We start from the raw sequence: 18,641 nt of genomic DNA on the forward strand, positions 1-18,641 counted from the left end.
TTTGTACCCTATTTAAAAAACTTATGACTTATCTACATCCTCTTCCATCGTTCTTACAGCCCAAAGAAACCCTAGTTCGAGCCTTGCACCTTCTTGAGTGAGAGAGAGAGAGAGAGCTTTTGAGAGTGATTTTGTTGTGGTTGTGAAGGATTTTGGAGCTTGAAGAAGAAGGAGCAAAGAGAGAAGCAATAGATCCGACATCTACTCTGTATTGGCGACCATTTTGAGGTATAAAGTCACTACCTTGATCTCTATTTGCTTAGATCTCATTTCATGGAAGAATATGGTCCCTTTTGGTGCAAAAAGGGTGTCATACTCAGATTTGGACTTGTCACAAGGATATGGTTCCAGATCTGTACAACTCTAGGTCTTCAATGACATAAAGTTGCCCACTTTATCTATCTTAGGCCCTTTCCATGCACTAAAACCTTGTAGGAACCTTAGTTTTAGTGTTTTAGCCTTGTGAGGCCTTGCATGCACATAAAATTTGCAACTTTACGTGGTAACTACACTAGAAGGAGTTAGATCTGAAGTTTGGGACCTTGGATCCCACTAGAAAGGACTGAACACAAAAAGGGTTGAAGGGACTCGACGAGTTGCTTAGCCAACTCGACGATTTGGGTAGGGTTTACCCGTTTTCGAGATTCTGAGGGAGTTCAGCGAAGGATTATAGTTTTTGGTCCGCATGAGTTTTCGGTCTTCTGGACATTAAAGGAACTCGACGAGTTACGCAGGTGACTCGGCGAGTTGACTCAGGATTTCGGTTGTATGGGCTCTGAAGGAACTCGACGAGTTGCTGGATGCACTCGATGAGTTGAGATCAACATGGACTGTTGACCTTGACTGTGACCAGGGTTGACTTTGAGGGTATTTATGGTATTTCAGGATTGTGACAAGGTAATCACATGATGCTTATAGGCAGTTGAGTTGGAGCTGTGCGTTGGACTTATCGGATCTTATCTTGTCAGTTCAGCATTCACGAGAGGTGAGTCTTCTCACCATACCAATGGGTCTAAGGCACCAAGACTGGACCATTTTACGAATATGTGGATTGTCGATTGATTATGCGTTATGTTAGTATGACATTTGCATGGAAGACCCCGGGGGGGGGGGGGGGGGGTCCTGTGGCAGTAGATTGAGACCATGTGGGGGTTCCCATGGCATTTGGTGTAAGACCTTAGAGGGTTTCCATGGAATCCTAGTATATTTGCATGTTTAGTTTGTATGATATTTGCTTGGTAGTGAAGACAATGTGGGGGTTCCTATGGCAGTTAGTGAAGACCGTGTGGGGGTTCCCATGGCAGGGAGACCATGTGGGGGTTCCCATGGCAGGAAGTTAAGACCACGTGGGGGTTCCAGTGGCACTAGGTGTAAGACCCTCGAGGGTTTCCATGGCTTCCTTATATGTTTGTATGCATGGCTTGTGTGGTTTATGTAGCTTTTATAGCTGATATGATTATGTGATTATGTGGATTATGTGGGGTATGCTCTAGGGAACTCACTAAGCATTAGCTTACAGTTTGTGGATTTGTTTCAGGTACATCTGAGCCTAAGGGCAAGGGCAAGGTTTGATAACGCAGCATACACTCTCTCTCAGGCGTTTTTATGGGATACTCTGATGTTTTGAATAAACTATTAATGTTGTGAATTTGAAAACAAGTGTACTTGAGATTTTATGGTTTATTGGGAATGTTTTGACTATTTAAAAATGAAAATTTTCTTTTGAAAATTGGGTTGTTACAAGTTGGTATCAGAGCCTTGGTTTGAGGGATTCAGGCACACTCTCGGGTGTGTCAGGACTCAAACTAAGGAAATGGTAAAAAAAATTCAAAAATAAAAGTTAAAAACTTCTTAAATGGAAAAGAGGAGAGTGTAATGCGCGTGATCGGCCGAGCCAAATAAGTAGTTCCCCAATATGTTAGCCATGTTAGACTGATATTTGAGTTATGATAATCATATCGATCTTTCTATCTGTATGCTTTTAAAATTATATACGGTTAGTAGCTTATAGCCTTAGAATGATTGATTTGGCCTTATTTCCTGTTCCTTGTCTGTTTGTGGTCCTAGGGTAGAATCTATTATTCGAAAGTTGATTTGATCCTTTTCTGTGTATAATTTGCATTCATAAAGGCAACCTGTTATGATTGAGTTTTGGTTTGACATGGATGGAGGAAATCTTAGGTTAGCCTAGGATTTGAGGGAAGTTGTAGCTTGTGGGATATGATTTGTTTTGGGACGAATTAGAGTTATCAGGTAGAGCCTTGGGGAAGGTACAGGTAGGTGTGGAAGGTAGTATTGGGCCCGTACTACTGAAAGCACAGGACCTGTACCCGAACTAATGTTAGATCTGGAAGCTCTAAGGAGAACTAGTGTGGGAGGATCCTCTCTTTGGACGTCTTGATCATTATGATTTATGACATTGCAGTTCAGCATGGTGGTGACACGACATGAAGCTGGGGGATCAGGATCAGGATCCGGATCTGGGTCGGGCGACGGTACCGAACCCATTGATGAGAGGCTGCACGAGCTCATAGTAGCCGAGGTTACGAGGGGCATCCTTGACGCTACCCTAGTGATTTGTACCCTATTTAAAAAACTTATGGCTTATCTACATCCTCTTCCATCGTTCTTATAGCCCAAAGAAACCCTAGTTCGAGCCTTGCACCTTCTTGAGTGAGAGAGAGAGAGAGATAGCTTTTGAGAGTGATTTTGGTGTGGTTGTGAAGGATTTTGGAGCTTGAAGAAGAAGGAGCAAAGAGAGAAACAGTAGATCCGACATCTACTCTGTATTGTCGACCATTTTGAGGTATAAAGTCACTACCTTGATCTCTATTTGCTTAGATCTCATTTCATGGAAGAATATGGTCCCTTTTAGGGCAAAAGGGTGTCATACTCGGATTTGGACTTGTCACAAGGATATGGTTCTAGATCTAGACTCCTCTAGGTCTTTAATGACATAAAGTTGCCCATTTTATCCAGCTTAGGCCCTTTCCATGCACTAAAACTGTGACAACCCGAAAATTTTATCCTTATAAAAGTCAATCTTGGTCAACAAAAATGAAACTTATTCAATTAAAGGTCAAACTTACTTCTTTAATTATCTTAATATAGTTAGAGTAATGATCTATAAGTGTTTGAACCTTGCATTCAAAATTGTAGTGTGTCTAAATTGGAAAGTCCCTTAGGAATCGAGAACCTTCGTGAGGCCGCAAACCCTTCGCGGCCGTGAACAACTTCGGAGCCGTGAACAATTCACCGCCTTCGGCCGTGAACCCTTTGGCCGTGAACTCCTCCCTATATATATATATATATATATATATATATATATATATATATAATCGGCTAATTTATTGCTCATTTTTCACTTCTGGCCGTAAACTCCACCAATTTTCTCTTAAGTATCATCTTCCAAACCTTCAAATCTTCTTAGATTATTGCTTGGATCTTCAAAGTGTTCATCTTCTCATCAACATTCTAGTGATTTCTAGCCCTCATACACTTGTTACACCTGCAAATCTTCAAGATCTTCAAGATCATTGGGCAGTGAAATCAAGAACATCAACTGTTCTTGGGCCGTGAACACCCCATCTGGACCGTGAACATATTTCAGCCTTCCATTTTCGATTCTAACACTTCTTTGGTAAGTGTTTCTTACACCATAGGTTGTTTCCTATACACCTTTATGATTATGAACACTAAATGTATACATATTTATATCATAATATACTAAATAGGACTCGTTTGTACTTTGGGATTTCACTCGGGAAATTTACCAATCTATACCAAATCTTCTGTCGAATCCCTCAAATAAGGTGAGTTCATACCCCTATAATCTACATTTTTAAATGATTTTAAATGCTTTTTATGGAGGGAATACAAGTAAAACACAAGAAATCTTGTGTTTATAAATGTAATTTTATTTATTTCGTTATCTTGCCATCAAAATGAATGAGAACATGAAACTTGTTAAAATCATGGAAATGAACTTATAAACTATAAACAACAATATGTATAGTTTATGGAACAAATGACTCTTTTTACATAATTATTTGTTATATAAAAAGAGGTTTTTATTACTTTATGTAACTAATTAATACAGGATTGTGAACCACTCGATGTACCACTCATGGTACCCGTTAGAATCTTAATTATAACCAAAGTCTCCTTGAGGGAGAGCGTGAGTTGGTGTATAGATCTATACGGGACTAACTATATATTAGTATGGTTATAATGAATATTCACAATAGTATTAACTAATTATTTACATTAAGATATACTTTTCCTAAACTTTCCCAAGGGATATTAACTATATGATACTCAGTATATATACAATAAGGTTAGATAAAATTGAAATTCGGTAGACAGTGGAATGTGTGACTTCCGCCTCATTTCCTGTTCCTTGTTTGGTTATGGGCTTAGGGCAGATTCACCCATTCAACTGTCTATTCGATCTCAGTTATATACAACTCGTATGTATTAAGTGATCATAGGAGGGTAATATCGTCGCATCAGGTTATCAGGGCAATCCCGTCTTTAACCAGTTTAACTTATCAACAAAACTAGATATCATTAAAGTAAGTATATTATTTATACTTGTGCTTTTCGATCTTGGAATGATTTAGACTACCAGTCAGCTTTATAGAAAATATAGGATTTTCTATGGTAAATGTAACACCCGCAGATTCGGGCTAGTCAATTTAGAGACGATAAGCATCAAAAATGACTTTTTGATAGAGGATTATTTAGAATAAATAATCTTAACTAAATTTTAGTATATGTCACAAGGTTTCCGTACATATAAAGAACGTCGAAATCCGAGTTATAACGAAGAAGTTATGACATGTCAAAGTTTCGCGACAAAACCGGCACGACACTGGGAATCGTAAAAAGTGAGTTTATGATAGAATACTTTTTAGTCTTAGGTTTCTAAAAGAAAGTTGTAGAGTACGTCTCCACCTTCGCGTGGATATAAAGAACGTCGAAAACGGAGCCCGTATGCAAAAGTTATGGCCTTCCGAAGATGCAGCTGTTGAGAGCATAACACATGGCTGAAACCCTAGCCGCCTTAAGTCACGACGTGAACATAAAGTTCACGACATAAAACGTGTCAGGGACACTAATCAGGGCTTAAAAACACGTGTTAACACTATGGGATGACTCATGGAGGTTCACGACGTGAACCTATCATGTTCACGATGTGAATGGGCCCAGAACAACCTATAAATAGCAAGTTCAGCCCTTTCATTCCTTACACCATTTCTTTTCTCTCTCCCTAGTTTGCTGAAGGCGTTCCGCGTCCCGAGCCCGACGATCATAAACCGCTGACCGTTTTTAGTTAGATTCTATTAACTCACGCTATTAAGGTGAGTGCATATTATTTTCATCTTACACATAGATATGAAGTATCTTATATAAATTACGTGCTATGTGTGCATATTATCTGTATACTTGCTATCTATGATGGATAAACAATTTTATACATGTTTTAACTGATTTAAATTGTATATGTATTTTATATCTACAAATATGTTGGGTAAAACATGGGTAGATGAATTAGATGATGTGTGATGAAATAAAAATTGATGAGTGGTATCGATGTTTAAGATGATCTAGTCATCTAGCAGAGTATAGACATAGTTATTTGTTATTAATACGGGAGTATGGATTAGGTATTTTTGAACTATGTGTTCATCCGATAAGTATCATGTACAAAGTTCTTCTTTTTGACACTATTGTGTGTCGGGGTACGGGAGCGTACGGGAGTACTTTATTAGTATTTTCCCTATACTTTTTATTTTGAAGAGCTTTGGAGTCTTCGTTTCTTTTATGAAGTGATCGGACGAGCTTCATGTGTCAGCGTTTCCGTTCACGATATTCAGACCACTGCTAGGCAAAGTTCGATGCTGGATAGGGTGAGTCTGGGGGTAAAATACCTCACAATATTCAGACCACTGCTAGGCAAAGTTTGATGCTGGATAGGGTGAGTCTGGGGGTAAAATACCTCACGATATTCGGACCACTGCTAGGCAAAGTTCGATGTTGGATAGGGTGAGTCTGGGGTAAAATACCTCACGATATTCAGACCACTGCTAGGCAAAGTTCAATGTTGGATAGGGTGAGTCTGGGGGTAAAATACCTTACGATATTCAGACCACTGCTAGGCAAAGTTCGATGCTGGATAGGGTGAGTCTGGGGCTAATATACCTCACGATATTCAGACCACTGCTAGGCACTGTATCTAGATAACTACCCCTGACTTAATTTTCTTGTGGTTCTTTCTTTTACGAACGAAGGTTCATGGTGAAACTTATTCCATTCCCCTCATTTGATGTCTTTATCGATCCTCGTTTGCTGCTAGGGAATTTCCGAAGCAGCTTCGTCAGTTTGTTGTTCATATTGATCCTTTAGACTAGATCTTGTAAGATCATTGTATAGAATCAGTACGTGGGGATCGACGTTCGTTAGTGCTTGTAGTATACCCCTCAGGCAGTGATGGACTTCGTGCCTATTCCTTAGGATAATCCTTAGGAATGAAGGATAGATGATTCTTAGGGTAGATCCTTAAGATTAAAGAAGATAATGGGGATGGGTAATTGGGTTGATTGTTTGATGATTAAATATAATAATTATATTATTGTGGGTTAAAAACCCTATGTACTCACCAGGTTTTCCAACCTGGTCCACTCAAGTTTATTTGTATCACAGGTGTCGATACGAAGCTACTTTACACTGAGAGATTTAAAGGGGATGTAGATCACTAGTGTAAATAAATGTAAGGTCTGTTTATGCTTATGTTTCATTATTGACGATGACATCCCAAAGTTTTAATATGAACAAAATACATTTCTTCGGAAATGCTTTGATAATATATTTATCATGTTTTTCTGGGAACAAATTTCGCAATATATTTATTTAAAAATATACTCTGATTTTCAAATAAAGCATAAACAAATCGGTCTTTTCTGGCCGTGAAATTTGGGGATGTCACAGTTAATATCGTTTTTCTAAAGGTAAACAGTTTTCGATAGAACTTTCTGAAAACGATAGCAGTTATCACAGAAAAAATTGTTTCACAATAGAGTAAGTAAACTAGGAACTTATTTCAAAAGGTTTAATATTTATTATTAAACTAGTATTACATAAAGGACCTTTAATGGTTAATTCTATAATTCTTTAGTTTATACATCCTAATTATATATAAATAATATCCGGTAGACGGTGGAATGTGTGACTTCCGCCTCATTTCCTGTTCCTTGTTTGGTTGTGGGCTTAGGGTAGATTCACACATTCAACTGTCCGTTCAATATTAGGTTATATATAGTTAGTATAAACTAAGTGATTATAGAAGACACTATTGTGGTTACCATTTTACCAGAGATTCGTTAACATTAATTATGTAATTACTTGATGAATACATTAGGATTATATATAATAAAGATCCGGTAGACAGTGGAATGTGTGACTTCCGCCTCATTTCCTGTTCCTTGTTTGATTGTGGGCTTAGGGCAGATTCACACATTCAACTGTCTAATCGATCTGTATTATATATAATTAGTATTCACTGAATGATTACAGAAGCATTAACTACATTCATCTTACTTATAAGAAAATATAGGATTTTCTTAAAGGACATTTTCGTTCAATATAAAGGATCATTAAACTTAATGTTAAAAGTACTTATTCAATACATTAGGGTTATATACATGAGGATCCGACAGATAGTGGGATGTGTGGATTCCGCCTCATTTCCTATTCCTTGTTTGGTTGTGGGCTTGGGGTAGAACCACACAGTCGACTGTCTGTTCGATCTGAATGTATATGACTTGTATTCACTAAGTACTCATAGAAGGAACAATCATGAGTCGTTTTACTTATCATTTATCAGCAGAAATTAAATGATTTTCTGAGGAACTAGCGAACTTTTCAAAAGAATAAAGAATATACTTTCTGTAACAAATATACTTATGAACTCACCAACTTTAATGTTGACACTTTTTCCAAACCACTTGTATTCTCAGGATCGTTAGTAGATAGGTACTCTCTCAGGCGCTGCGAAGACGGAGTTTTACGTCTTAACTTTTGTTGTACTTTTAATGTATTTCAAGTAATGTTTTGAACATAATGTAAATATTATATTATCAATACGATGGTTGTTGTTACTTTGATTACTATGATGCATGTGTTGTGATACTTAACATGAAGTCATCCATCCCCGAACGTTTCCGCCGTTCCGGTTTGGGGGTGTGACAAAAACCTTGTAGGAACCTTAGTTTTAGTGTTTTAGCCTTGTGAGGCCTTGCATGCACATAAAGTTTGCAACTTTACATGGTAACTACACTAGAAGGATTTGGATATGAAGTTTGGGACCTTGGATCCCACTGGAAAGGACTGAACACAAAAAGGGCTAGAGGGACTCGATGAGTTGCTTAGCCAACTCGACGAGTCGCTTAGCCAACTCGACGAGTCGGGTAGGGTTTACTCGTTTTCGAGATTCTGAGGAAGTTCAGTGAAGGATTAGAGTTTTTGGTCCGCATGAGTTTTCGGTCTTCTGGACATTAAAGGAACTCGACGAGTTACGCAGGTGACTCGGCGAGTTGACTCAGGATTTCGGTTGTATGGACTCTGAAGGAACTCGACTAGTTGCTGGATGCACTTGATGAGTTGAGATCAACATGGACTGTTGACCTTGACTGTAACCAGGGTTGACTTTGAGGGTATTTATGGTATTTCAGGATTGTGACAAGTTAATCACATGATGCTTATAGGAAGGTGTGACAAGTTAATTCACGAGAGGTAAGTCTTCTCACCATACCAGTGGGTCTAAGGCACCAAGACGGACCCATTTTATGATATGTGGATTTTGATTATGCGTTATGTTAGTATGACATTTGCATGGAAGACCCCGGGGGGTTCTCGTGGCAGTAGATTGAGACCATGTGGGGGTTCCCATGACATTTGGTGTAAGACCTTGGAGGGTTTCCATGACATCCTAGTATATTTGCATGTTTAGTTTGTATGATATTTGCTTGGTTATGAAGACCATGTGGGGGTTCCCATGGCAGTTAGTGAAGACCATGTGGGGGTTCCCATGGCAGGGAGACCATGTGAGGGTTCCCATGGCAGGAAGTTAAGACCACGTGGGGGTTCCAGTGGCACTAAGTGTAAGACCCTGGAGGGTTTCCATGGCTTCCTTATATGTTTGTATGCATGGCTTGTGTGGTTTATGTAGCTGTTATAGCTGATATGATTATATGATTATGTGGATTGTGTGGGGTATGCTCTGGGGAACTCACTAAGCAGTAGCTTACAGTTTGTGGATTTGTTTCAGGTACATCTGAGCCTAAGGGCAAGGGCAAGGTTTGATGACGTGATATGCACTCTCTCTCAGACGTTTTTTATGGGACACTCTGATGTTTTGAATAAAATGTTAATGTTATGAATTTGAAACAAATGTACTTGAGATTTTATGGTTTATTGGGAATGTTTTGACTATTTAAAAATGAAAATTTTCTTTTGAAAATTGGGTTGTTACACATGGACTGAGCTTCTCTATTCTAAATTTCTTGTCCTATGGTAGCACAAGGGCCTACTAGTGCTTCTGTGTTGTCAGCAGCTCACCCATATCGATCAATGTACTTTCACTGACCAATGTGCTTTTCACTTTTTGCAGTTAAATGAAAACATAGAACTCATAAGCATTTCCAACTCAACTAGAAGTGCACATAAATAAGAATGTGTTAACCAAACACGATAGGTTATCATTTTTCAACCTCATGTCCCGTACTAGTGATAACTAAAAGGTTTATTGCCAGCTGACTCTTGAAACTCTCAAGATCAATACGAATCCCACTAACTTCTTGACATATGAGTTTTCTCTCAAGGAACATTCCTTGACGAGCTAAAACAGATATTCAAATGTTTATGTGGATTCCCGACAAGAAAACACTTCACAGAATAGGTCTCAACTTATCCTTTGTTTCTCGATTAACAAAAACATCACAACTCCAATTCTATATATGCTAGATTATGAAAACATTTTTAATCCACATATTTCGAGGTGTTTTTAGCCTTCTTAGTTATAAATGAGTTTCAAGATACGACTTGTAGTTACTAGAGTATGACTTTAAAACTTGATTGGAACAAAGTATGACTCATCTATGATCGAACCATTTTCAACAATATTCGATTCCTCTTCTTGTGGTGTGCACACTTAATTATACGAAACGCTAATTAATGTTAAGCCAGAGGCTAAGGTGTGAGTGTGATGTTTACCATGTATTTTCCCAAGACTTGAATTTTACTCTCCCTAGAGTAAAAGTTACCACATTTACAAGTGGGTCCAGAAAAGTTACAACTTAAAGATGTTAACTTGTAAAACTGATATTAAATCAACTAAAAATCATCAGGGTGAGATATTTACATCCATGGAAAGGTAAGAAAGGGAACTATAATAATATAATTTAATAAGGATTAAATAATGGGTTGAAGGATGAGAAAACAGGTCCCGAACTGAACACTACAATCAAAGTGAAATTAAAGTAAAACGAATATAAGTATCTTAAGAGTAAAGTCATAAATCACAAGTTAAGTAATGTTATAACTGTTGTGTAGGTTAATTAGAGCGTGGCTACTTCGTAGTCCACATCCGGTAGAGATTTCAAACATCTTCAGATCGGGTGAGTTACACTAACTCTCCTATTATATATATATATATATATATATATATATATATATATATATATATATATATTATATGTTATTGTTCATATACACCATAATGTGGTAGAGTAAAAAAAGACATAATGTAGTTTGTTCTCAAGTGAGACAAATTTCACTCTTATTTCTTATCTCCTTCTTGAAAGGGGGATTAAGGTTATGGTTGGTACCTATATTATCTGCTAGGAATGTAATATGTGTTGGTAATATGAATGTTATGGTTGATACCTATATTATTTGCTAGGAATGTAATACGGTTGTTACCTATATTATTTGTGTGTTATGTAATATGAAAGTTATGTGTTGGTAAGTTATCTATATAATGATAGAGTAATGTGTATGTTCACTAAGCTTTATGCTTACCCGTTGTTTATTAATATTTTTCATGAAAGTACGAGATTCGACCTAACTACATCGCGCTCGACAATAATGTTTATGACCTTTAAGTCTCCCGCTTTATATTTTATTTTGTGTTTTACAAAAAGTAATTTTATCATTAGTTTAAAGAAAAGTATTTTCGTATTTAGTATTTTTAATTAAGTTTAAAACTTTTGCTACATTGTTTATCTCACGTTATCATTTGACTTAAGTTATAATAAGAGTTTTTCCTAGGTTTGATTTGAGAAAACATCTAAGAAATTAATATGTATAACAAAATTAGGACATTACACATAAACAAGTTACACCCACATTATGATCAAATATAGGGACAAAGACTTTACAATAAGAGCAAATATAGGGACTTCGTTTCCCATGTAAACCCATTTGTAACCCTCTGTTTACGTCTCCACATAAGTGGTAATTGTTTTTTCTAAAACTAATAAAAATAAACCACAGAGATTGTATGTGTAACAAAATGCAAAATTGGATTAAAATTGTTATTTGTAAACAACAAGAAAGAAACATTGATTTTGTCAAAGAAAAAAATGAGTGTATTGATAATTTGAAGTAAATGAGCTCACAACATCATACATGCTTCCTTTCACTCCATAGTCCATAACTCCATACTCCATACCATTGGGTCTCCCTGTCTCCTAATATGACGTGTGTCATGTGTGTCTTCATTTTTAGTTTGTTTAAGATGATTGACCTTGAGGGGGCAAGTGGTATATATCGTATTTAAAAGGGCGATTATGTAAAATATTTACTGCTCAACTTTATCTTCCCCGCGGCTTCTGTTTTCACTTCTCTGCCACTAAAACCCCAAATAGCGTTACAAGGGGTTTTGTTTTCTGTCACGCTTCAATGGCGTTCTCCAATACATATCTCTTATCTCCTTCCTCTTTATACAAACTGAATCCTGTTCTCTTCTCCCATCGGCGTCGTAGTATCGCTTTATCTCGGTTTCATCTTCGTATCCTCAAACCAAGGTTTTTTGCAGGTAATCCAATTTACTTCGAAAACTGTTGTCTTAAAAAAAACAATAATTTGAGCTTTTAGAAGGCATATTTTCATCGGGATGTTCTAATTTGTATCCAATTCTTTTGTTTAATTAAAATTTTTAGCTGCTGCATCAGACAATGGCGTATTTACTTCTCCCGAGACAGCAAAATCTTTTGACTTTACTTCCGAGGAACGGATATACAACTGGTATTACTTTTGATCGAATGTGCCATGTTTCGTATTAACTGAAAAAAATGATTCTCATATCATCATTTCTATGTATTAACCATTGATTGCTTCTAGGTGGGATTCCCAAGGGTATTTCAAGCCAAACTTTGATAAGGGAAGTGAACCTTTTATTGTCACAATGCCACCTCCAAACGTGACTGGTTCATTGCACATGGGACATGCTATGTTTGTGACTCTTGAGGTTTGGTAAATGTTTACTAACAACATAGATTCACATAAAAACTTTGTAAAATTCATCATTTTTTCTTCATTCAATGTGTAAATAAACAAACCATTCATATCTGCAATTGTGTTCCAGGATATTATGATCAGATACAACAGGATGAAGGGCAGACCTACACTCTGGCTCCCTGGAACTGATCATGCTGGCATTGCAACTCAGGTTTGAGTTTTTCTACAAACGGATTTCTGTTTATTGTATTCTTAGTCTACTTAGTTAATATCGTATATATCTAACAGATATTGTTTTCAGTTGGTTGTTGAAAGAATGTTGGCTTCTGAAGGAATAAAGAGGGTTGAATTAGGTAGAGAAGAGTTCACAAAGAGAGTTTGGGAATGGAAGGAGAAGTATGGAGGAACCATTACAAATCAGATAAGGCGACTTGGTGCTTCTTGTGATTGGACCAGAGAACATTTCACACTTGATGAACAGCTAAGTCGTAAGATGATATTCCATCAAATTATAAACCTAATAATCTCAGAAACTATGTTTAAACTTTAAATAGTTAATTCTGAATGTTAAGTATGCTATTATTTGGTCTAAATGTGTATTGAAGTCTACATATTTACTCAGTATCTGTATCATAACATTAATTATCTAACATTTCTTGAATTACTTTCTTCTTGACTTTTGCAGGAGCTGTTATTGAGGCCTTCATTAAGCTTCATGAGAAAGGGCTTATCTACCAAGGTATTGATCACAGATCACTTCCATGTTCTTAAATTATGAAAACTTAATCAAATTCATTTGACCTTTTGGATAAAATATATTACTGAGTCAATTGATCTTTCATATTTCAGGGTCTTACATGGTCAACTGGTCTCCAAATTTACAGACTGCAGTTTCTGACCTGGTATATTGACCTCAATAGGTTTTCTCTTCCTGCACAACCTTCCAAATTAACATGACATCATCCATGCCTTCTTAGGAAGTTGAATATTCTGAAGAACCTGGTTCTCTATATCACATCAAGTATCGTGTTGCTGGTGGATCAAGGTAACACTCAATGTTTTTATTAAATAATCATATTTATAAAGTTTTTTTTTTGTTCCATGAATTAAAATGTTCATCAAAAGGTAACCCATATTTGTGTTTGCTTATTTCTACATTTAGGAGTGACTTTCTAACAATAGCAACCACAAGGCCTGAAACTTTATTTGGTGATACAGCTATTGCAGTTAATCCTGAGGTATAAATGTTTAAATCAAACAAAATTATAATTCTCAGTTTGTTAAAAGGGTAAACAAGTGGTCAATTTGGTCATTTTTATCTACAGGATGAAAGATATGCTAAATACATTGGAAAGTCAGCCATTGTTCCAATGACATTTGGACGCCATGTCCCAATTATTGCTGACAAGGTACTAATGTTACTTAGAAATAATTGAAAAAAAAAATATTTTGTTTCAAAAAACTTAAAAAACATCATGTTTTGATACAATTTATATGCAGTATGTAGATAAAGACTTTGGAACTGGTGTATTAAAGATAAGCCCTGGACATGATCACAATGATTACCTTCTTGCAAGAAAATTAGGTCTTCCTATACTCAATGTCATGAACAAAGATGGAACACTCAATGAGGTTGCTGGATTATACAAGTGAGTTATGAAATTCATTTCTAAAATTGTTAAAAAAAAATAAAATTTTAACATATTTTATATCAGTGGGCTTGATCGATTCGAGGCCCGAAAGAAATTATGGGCAGAACTTGAGGAAACAGGCTTAGGTATCAAGAAAGAAGCTCACACTTCAAGAGTTCCAAGATCTCAAAGAGGTGGAGAAGTGAGTTAAATTTTTAATTTTTAAGGATCTTTTTATTCATTTGCAACTGGGTTTTATGTTAATTTGTTTTCTTGAATCAGATCATAGAGCCTTTAGTGAGCAAACAGTGGTTTGTGACAATGGAGCCTTTAGCTGAGAAGGCTCTTGAGGCAGTGAAAAAAGGTGAATTGACCATTATGCCCGAGAGATTTGAAAAGGTATTAATATATTATTTCCTTTATATCTTGGATTAAAAAACTTCAAGACTGAATTTAAATATAAAATATGTATTTTTTGGTATTCAGATATATAATCATTGGCTTTCAAATATAAAAGATTGGTGTATAAGCAGACAATTATGGTGGGGACACCGGATTCCTGTTTGGTATATTGTTGGAAAAGATTGTGAAGAAGATTATATAGTTGCTAAAAATGAAGATGAAGCTCTTAAAAAAGCTCAAAAGAAATATGGAAAAAATGTCGAAATATATCAAGATCCAGATGTTCTTGACACCTGGTTTTCAAGGTTTGTTCACATAACAAACCTTAATTCACTTTCATTACTTTTAAATTTTTATGTCTAAAATACCCTTTTGGGATTTTTTTAGTTCTTTATGGCCCTTTAGCACTTTGGGATGGCCTGATGTGTCTTCAGAGGATTTCAAACACTTCTACCCTACATCAGTTCTTGAAACAGGGTATGTAATATGTATTTAGACATTTAGTATTTTTCTACTTCTTTCATTTTTTTTATAAAGAAAAACAATAATTTTTTATAACTTTTAAACAGGCATGACATATTGTTTTTTTGGGTTGCACGTATGGTGATGATGGGGATTGAGTTCACAGGGAGTGTCCCATTTACACATGTCTATTTACATGGACTTATTCGTGATTCTCAAGTGAGCATAATACAATTTTAAAATTAAAAATCTTGAAAATGATCCATATTTGTTATAACATAATCATTTCTAAGTTTATATTTTATAATAAAAAAAACTATTTCAGGGGCGAAAAATGTCTAAATCATTGGGAAATGTCGTAGATCCTTTAGACACAATGAAAGAATTTGGCACTGATGCTTTGCGTTTTACTCTTGCTTTAGGAACTGTGGGCCAGGTTTGCTTTTTTATCTTTTTCTACATTTAAGTAAATTACAAAACTGGTCCTTCTGCTTTTTGATTGTTACCATGTTTAGTCCAAAATTGAAAGTTACTTCACGGTTTCTATCGAATTTTGTCCTTGTAATAAAATATGGACCAAAAGTAATAAAAAGAATCAGAAAGCACAGGGGACATTTTTGTAATTTACTCTTTGATATTATTTCTAGTGTATTTTCATATTTCACCAACTTATTAACTACTTATTAATTTATGTTTGATGTTTTTTGATTCAAGGATTTAAATTTATCAACTGAGAGACTAACATCAAACAAGGCATTCACCAATAAATTATGGAATGCTGGAAAGTTTGTTCTTCAAAATTTACCAAATAGAAGTGATGAATCCGCATGGGAGAGGCTACTTGCCCATAAGGTTATTTTAGTAATTTCACCACCTTAAAACTTTGACCATGTATTTACTCTGTCTATTCATGCATTTAACTTTTTTCTTAGTTTGATAAAGAAGAGTACCTTCTCACACTGCCTTTACCAGAGTGTTGGGTGGTAAGACAGATTCTTTTATTATTATTATTGTTATTAAATTATTATTTATTATGTTTGGTGATTAATTTGATTTTAAAATTCAGGTTTCAAAACTGCATGTGCTTATTGATGCAGTGACAACAAGTTATGACAAATATTTTTATAATGATGTTGCACGTGAAATATACGAGTTCTTTTGGGGTGAATTTGCTGATTGGTATGTCAAATTTTTCTCAATTTATATTTCTTGATTAAAAATTTCAAATTGGGAAATAAAAATCTTTATTTTAATATTTTTTTTACAGGTATATCGAAGCAAGTAAAGCTCATCTTTACCAATCAGAAAATGAAGCAGTTTCCTCTACTTCACAAGCAGTTCTTTTATATGTTTATGAAAACATATTAAAAATGCTCCATCCTTTCATGCCTTTTGTCACAGAAGAGTTATGGCAGGTAAAATGACCATTATACCCTTGTCTGATTTTTTTATTTGTTTATTGTTTTAGAGTTGTTATTTTTAACTAAATAATAAAAAAGTAGTAATAAACAGATAACAGATAAGGGTATAATAGTCATTTTACATTGATCAGTGACGATTTCTATTAATTTCTATAATTTATTAAACAAATGGATGAAAGTACATTGCTATTTCTTGAAGGCACTACCAAATAGGAAAGAAGCTCTAATAATATCTCCATGGCCTCTTCCTTCACTTCCAAGGAATCTAACTTCCATAAAAAGATTTGAAAACTTGCAAGCTTTGGTGAGCTCTCATCATTTTCATATTTACTTTTATAAAAATTAATGAGTAAATTACACGAATGGTCCCTATGGTTTGGGGTAATTTGCACCTTTGGTCCCTAACTTATTTTTTTAACTCGGAAGGTCCCTACAGTTTGTTTTTGTTGTGCGTTTGGTCCCTGTCTTACCAAAAAAGACTATTTTGCCCTTGATTTTTTTAATTTATTTGAATAAACACACCCTCAACCCCACTTCCACCTCACATTACTTTATCTTACCTACTTCACCTAATTTAAATAAATTAAAAAAATCAAGGGCAAAATAGTCTTTTTTGGTAAGACAGGGACCAAACGCACAACAAAAACAAACTGTAGGGACCTTCCGAGTTAAAAAAATAAGTTAGGGACCAAAGGTGCAAATTACCCCAAACCATAGGGACCATTCGTGTAATTTACTCAAAATTAAATAATCCATCATCTCATAATTTTTTAGACACGTGCAATAAGAAACACAAGAGCAGAATATTCCGTGGAGCCCGCAAAACGTATTTCTGCAAACATCGTTGCTAATCCTGATGTCATCCAATATATTTCTGTAAGCATCCAACTCCCTCTTAATTTCACAAAATAGCAACATACTTTACTTTTTTTATTTTTATAAATATTTTATGTTGCAGAAAGAAAAGGATGTATTAGCTCTTCTCTCAAGACTCGATACACAAAGCATCAATTTTACAGATTCGCCCCCAGGTGTTTGTGTGTTTTAAAGTATATTGTTAACTAAATATTATTATTTTTATATATTTAATTATTTTAAAATGGTTCAGAGGATGTGAATCAATGTGTGCATCTTGTTGCTGGAGAGGGTTTAGAGGCATATCTTCCACTTGCAGACATGGTGGATATATCAGCAGAAGTTCAAAGGCTATCAAAGCGCCTTTTAAAAATGCAAAATGAATATGATGGACTTTTGGCTCGATTGAGTTCTCCTAATGTATGTATGCAAGAAATAACAACTTACTTTCATTTATTTCTTTATTTAATAAACAAAAAACGAAAGTAAGTTGATATTTCTTGCATTTAACTTTTATGTAATTTGTGTACTTGATACAGTTTGTTGAGAAAGCTCCAGAGGATGTTGTTCGTGGGGTCCGTGAAAAGGCGTCAGAGGCAGAAGAAAAATTGAATCTGACAAAAACACGTTTGTCGTTCCTCCAATCAACAATTTTGGTATCAGAGTAGTTTAATTTGGTGTAACATTTATGCTATTTTTTTTATTCCAACTCTACCACATGCCATTGATTTACATTACATCTTACGTGTTGCAAAATTTTCAAATCATACGGGTTGATTTGTATAATGGAAATTCGCACATTATCAACTGGTTTCCTCTGTTCATGTTTGCGTAATATGTTGAATTTTTGTAGTTTCCAAATCAAAACATGAAGATGCACCAAGAACACAAAACTATAAACACTTAAAAAATTTATTTCAGTTTAAATTTCAATGGATACATAATTCGGGTGCCATGTTATATATTTGTTTTCCATCTTTAAGAACTTGTGAATCTGATGGAAGGCTTAAACTCGGTGGCTTCTGCTTGAACTTGATGATTCAACAACAAAAGAAATCTAACATAATTAAGAAATGTTAAGAAAATATGATATGTCGGTTCCTTATAGAAGGACCCTTATGTGAGGGTGTATTGATACTTATCTCATATCGCTCACAAACAGAAGATATTATGGGCTTATTAATAAGACATGTTTTATAAAGTCGTTAGGGTTAACCCTAAAGCGAACTGTATCTGATCATAGTTGCATCAAAATAATTCTAAGAACTTGTGAATCTAAGAACTCATGAATCAACGATATTCAGAAAGAAAGAAACCAGATTTCACAAACAAAACGATTTCACAAAGAAAA

At 35.4% G+C, this 18,641-nt stretch overlaps 1 protein-coding gene across 2 annotated transcripts; it reads left to right on the top strand.

The window, feature by feature from the left end:
- The first annotated feature begins 11,894 nt into the window (after positions 1 to 11,894).
- EMB2247 (protein EMBRYO DEFECTIVE 2247) lies at positions 11,895 to 18,098 on the top strand. Of its 2 annotated transcripts, XM_079085585.1 has the most exons (26): positions 11,895 to 12,097; positions 12,222 to 12,306; positions 12,403 to 12,529; positions 12,647 to 12,730; positions 12,821 to 13,007; positions 13,205 to 13,258; positions 13,369 to 13,421; positions 13,497 to 13,564; positions 13,682 to 13,757; positions 13,845 to 13,928; positions 14,020 to 14,168; positions 14,235 to 14,352; positions 14,433 to 14,549; positions 14,637 to 14,857; positions 14,940 to 15,029; positions 15,122 to 15,233; positions 15,340 to 15,450; positions 15,729 to 15,866; positions 15,947 to 15,997; positions 16,081 to 16,193; positions 16,282 to 16,429; positions 16,635 to 16,739; positions 17,210 to 17,311; positions 17,394 to 17,466; positions 17,544 to 17,710; positions 17,830 to 18,098. In XM_079085585.1, exons 1-26 carry the CDS (start codon positions 11,962 to 11,964, stop codon positions 17,956 to 17,958), a joined length of 2,898 nt encoding a protein of 965 aa, XP_078941711.1. In that variant the 5' UTR covers positions 11,895 to 11,961; the 3' UTR covers positions 17,959 to 18,098. The 2 variants fall into 2 exon arrangements, with proteins under 2 accessions (XP_078941711.1, XP_078941712.1); XM_079085586.1 differs by lacking the exons at positions 11,895 to 12,097; positions 12,222 to 12,306 and having other exon boundaries at positions 12,405 to 12,534.
- The last annotated feature ends 543 nt before the right edge of the window (positions 18,099 to 18,641 follow it).

Source organism: Lactuca virosa, chromosome 3 (assembly GCF_052849685.1).
Source record: "Lactuca virosa cultivar CGN04683 chromosome 3, Lactuca_virosa_CGN04683_v6, whole genome shotgun sequence".
Classification (NCBI taxonomy): Eukaryota; Viridiplantae; Streptophyta; class Magnoliopsida; order Asterales; family Asteraceae; genus Lactuca; species Lactuca virosa.